General features: G+C 36.8%; 1 protein-coding gene across 2 annotated transcripts in view; it reads left to right on the top strand.

The window, feature by feature from the left end:
- Positions 1 to 3,292, top strand: part of THSD7A (thrombospondin type 1 domain containing 7A) — a 686,730-nt gene that overhangs the window by 456,693 nt on the left and 226,745 nt on the right. For both annotated transcript variants that reach the window (XM_019508490.1, XM_019508491.1), the window contains 2 exons: positions 119 to 300; positions 2,376 to 2,444. In XM_019508490.1, the coding sequence (XP_019364035.1) occupies positions 119 to 300; positions 2,376 to 2,444 (251 nt within the window). The remainder of the gene's footprint in view (positions 1 to 118; positions 301 to 2,375; positions 2,445 to 3,292) is intronic.

The raw sequence follows: 3,292 nt of genomic DNA, 5'->3' as shown, positions 1-3,292 counted from the left end.
GTCCACTACTTTTAGAAGATGAGTGAAGATATGTTGCTTTCCCTTGCAAACAAATATTGCATAGCAAGTTTTTAACTCTTTTAAGAACTTAATTAAAGGTTCAATTGCTTTGCTTCAGGTATGGCTGGAGAACCACAGAATGGACTGAATGCCGTGTTGACCCTCTACTTAGCCAACAGGACAAAAGACGAGGAAATCAGACAGCTCTGTGTGGAGGTGGGATTCAGACCCGTGAAGTGTACTGTGTGCAAGCTAATGAAAATCTCCTCTCCTACTTAAATACCCTTAAGGAAAAAGAAGGTAAATTTGATTCATTTACAACTGAATTACTATGAAAAGTGAACACTTCAGCATGCCAGAACTTTCTGACCTCCATTGTTATCTGTCACAAGTGCCTTATTTCATTATAGGTTACTGTGATCTGTGGTTTAAAAATCTAATTGAAATGGAAATCTAATTGAAATGGAAATACTTAATTGTAAAATGGTTCGGTGCTCCATTCTTCAAATGTCAGTTCCTTACTGAAATTACAAGATTTTCTGAAAAATGTTTTTATCCTCACTGAAGGATATGCTTAAGATAAGAGATACAAATAACTGGGAGCTGGGAATCCTGGGCTCTAGTCCCAGTTTTTTTGTAGGTTTCCTGTGTTACCTTGTAAAAATCACTTAAATTTTCCATGCATCTGTAGATACCCCCTCCCCCTCCCCCATGCATTGTAAACAAAAATAAAGCTTTAAAAGCAATATGGAAATATATAGAAAGGAAGTTGCTGTAGACACTCAGAAAAGTACTATATTGTAGATTGTTGTGCAGACCTATTACCTCGCATTTGTATGGCATTGTATTTCTAAAAATTGGAATAGGAAACAAAGTTAAAGTGAAGAAAACTTCTGCAAACTGAAACCAAAAAGTTTCTCACTGTTGTGTCCCCTAAATTTCCTCAAGTGAAGAGAGGAAAACTTTGGAAGTTATTTTCCCAATATAACAAGGATACACACATTAATGAGAGTTTCAAAAATGTTCTTAGGATAAAGGACGATATTATGATCTAGTTAATGTACATTGAGTAAAGGCTTGTGAGATTGGGGTCAATACCTGTTCTTATTACTGCAATTTACAATCTGTCTAATGTGGATAATAAAAATTACCAGTTGCTGTGGTGATTTGAGTCTGACAAAGACTTAGTTAAATAAATGTCAATAGCTTCTGTGATATAATTATATATTTCTTGAAGAACAAAACTTGAGTGAATAATTTTATATTAATATGCAGTATTTTGCATTATTTAAAGTAAATTTATACTGAAGTTCTATCAACTAATAATTCATAAAACCTTCAAGATAAGTTATGCTAAATGCATTTAGTTCATTATCTAACATTATTTTTATACATTGTATTCTGAATCTGGGTTATGCAAATTTACATTGCTATGAGGAAATACAGCCACATATTCCAGAAAAAGGGACATCCTTAACTTGGGCATGGCATACAAATTAAATATTTAGAATAGAGGTGACTTAACTACATCCAACAAAGTACTGTAGCATAGGACAAGGTAACTTTCATGCCTAATATAGAGGTGCAGCCTGTGGAGGGTTTTAGCATCCATTTTAATACTGTTCCTGGAGTAGTTTTGCTTAGACTTTGGCATCCTATGGACTGTACCTCTATATGCCAGAAGGAGGGAGCCTTCAAGCTGCTTCATTTAATGAAAATATGCTGTAGCTCCAGGGCTCTTGGCAAATCACCTCAGTGGGACAGAGTTTAGATGCTCTGCCTTGGAAGTAAAGAGTAACAAACTATCATCTAAGGGTGATCAACAGTAAAATCTGGAATCACTTCCTGTTCAAAATGATTACCAGGAGTTCGTAGCCTGTAAAGGCTTGCTGGCTTAGGCTGGCATGAAATCTGCCTTATCAGAATGTAACAGGAATATGCAGAACCCATCAGGAGGTAATCTCTATACCCTGGAGAAAGCTGATTAAAGTGTAACTATAACTAGTCTTTGGATGCATAAACATGAGATACTTTTTCAAGATCTCAAACTAGGGGTGAAGTGGGTTTTAAAAGTTCTGGGGACATTTCCGTAGTAGGAGAATTTTTTTTTTGAAGTTGCTTTTATTTTATTTTTTTAAGCCAGTGGAAGGAGAACTGCAACTCTTAGAAACAATGTCTCTTAAAATGATGGGATTTAAGACCTGGGAATGATTCAGGAAGGAAAGGTGGGGGGGGAAGTTCCAAAGTCTAGCAGTGGGCAAGCCCTTGTTTACTATGTAGCTCTTCAGTTCATAACATCTAGTTTTAATTCAATAAGGCTGTTCTGGAAACCTCCATTCTCACATACTCATGGTGGTGTTTCCCTGTTATTTCAGAAAGTCAGTCACAGAGCACGTCGAAGTCTAGTGCTGCTCCACTTCTATCAATCACTTTTGAAATAACAGGTAGGTAATTAAGGCCTTGTACCTAATGTTTCATTCAAAAATGTGCAAGGAGGCACTGTCCCTTTTGGGGGAATTATGTTGGCTGTATGTAAATTAAAAGTATAACTCTTTCTCAAATAGTTTCTCTCGTTTCAACCCTATGGACTCTCACACATACCATTAATAAATAAATAAAGACATGAGTATATCAACTGACAGGCTTGAAATACAAATTAATATGCTGGATTGATCAACTTTGATAAAGTAAGAACCACCGCCGTCCATAATCCTTTGAACCTTCTGGTCCAAAAGTGCTGGGAATTTCTTTCTTCTCATATTTCCAGTGGCCCTTTCTACTTCAGCTTTTTTGCGGTTTTAAAAGACTTGCATAGTTCATATTAGATTCAGATAAAAAGCTGAGTTTAGGATACTGATCTGGATCAGAATTCCAAGGCAGGTTCAGAAATTAATTATCCTGAAATTACAATTAGCTATCTTCAGAAATTACAAAGATTTGAGAAGGCAAGATTCATTGGGTAGATGTGATATCTTTATTAGACCAACTGAGTAGATGGAAATAAGTTCTTAGCAAGCTTTTGGGTGCAGTCACCCTTCATCAGGCATAGGGAGGCTCTGCTGGTCTGACAACCCTTCAGACTTTTAGCTTCTCTCATTCCTTGGAGTCTCAGACCAGCAGAGCCTCCCTATACCTGATGAAGGGCGACTGCACCCAAAAGCTTGCTAAGAACTTCTTTCCAACTACTCAGTTGGTCTAATAAAAGATATCACATCTACCCAATGAACCTTGCTTGTCCTTAGACCAACATGGTTACAACCAACGATGCTGCTCTAAGAGATGTGACTTGAAT

This window comes from Gavialis gangeticus, unplaced genomic scaffold (genome assembly GCF_001723915.1).
Source record: "Gavialis gangeticus isolate Ggan-Ray unplaced genomic scaffold, GavGan_comp1, whole genome shotgun sequence".
NCBI lineage: Eukaryota > Metazoa > Chordata > Crocodylia > Gavialidae > Gavialis > Gavialis gangeticus.
Note: the sequence above shows the minus strand (reverse complement) of the source record. Positions and strands in the feature narration are given on the sequence as shown.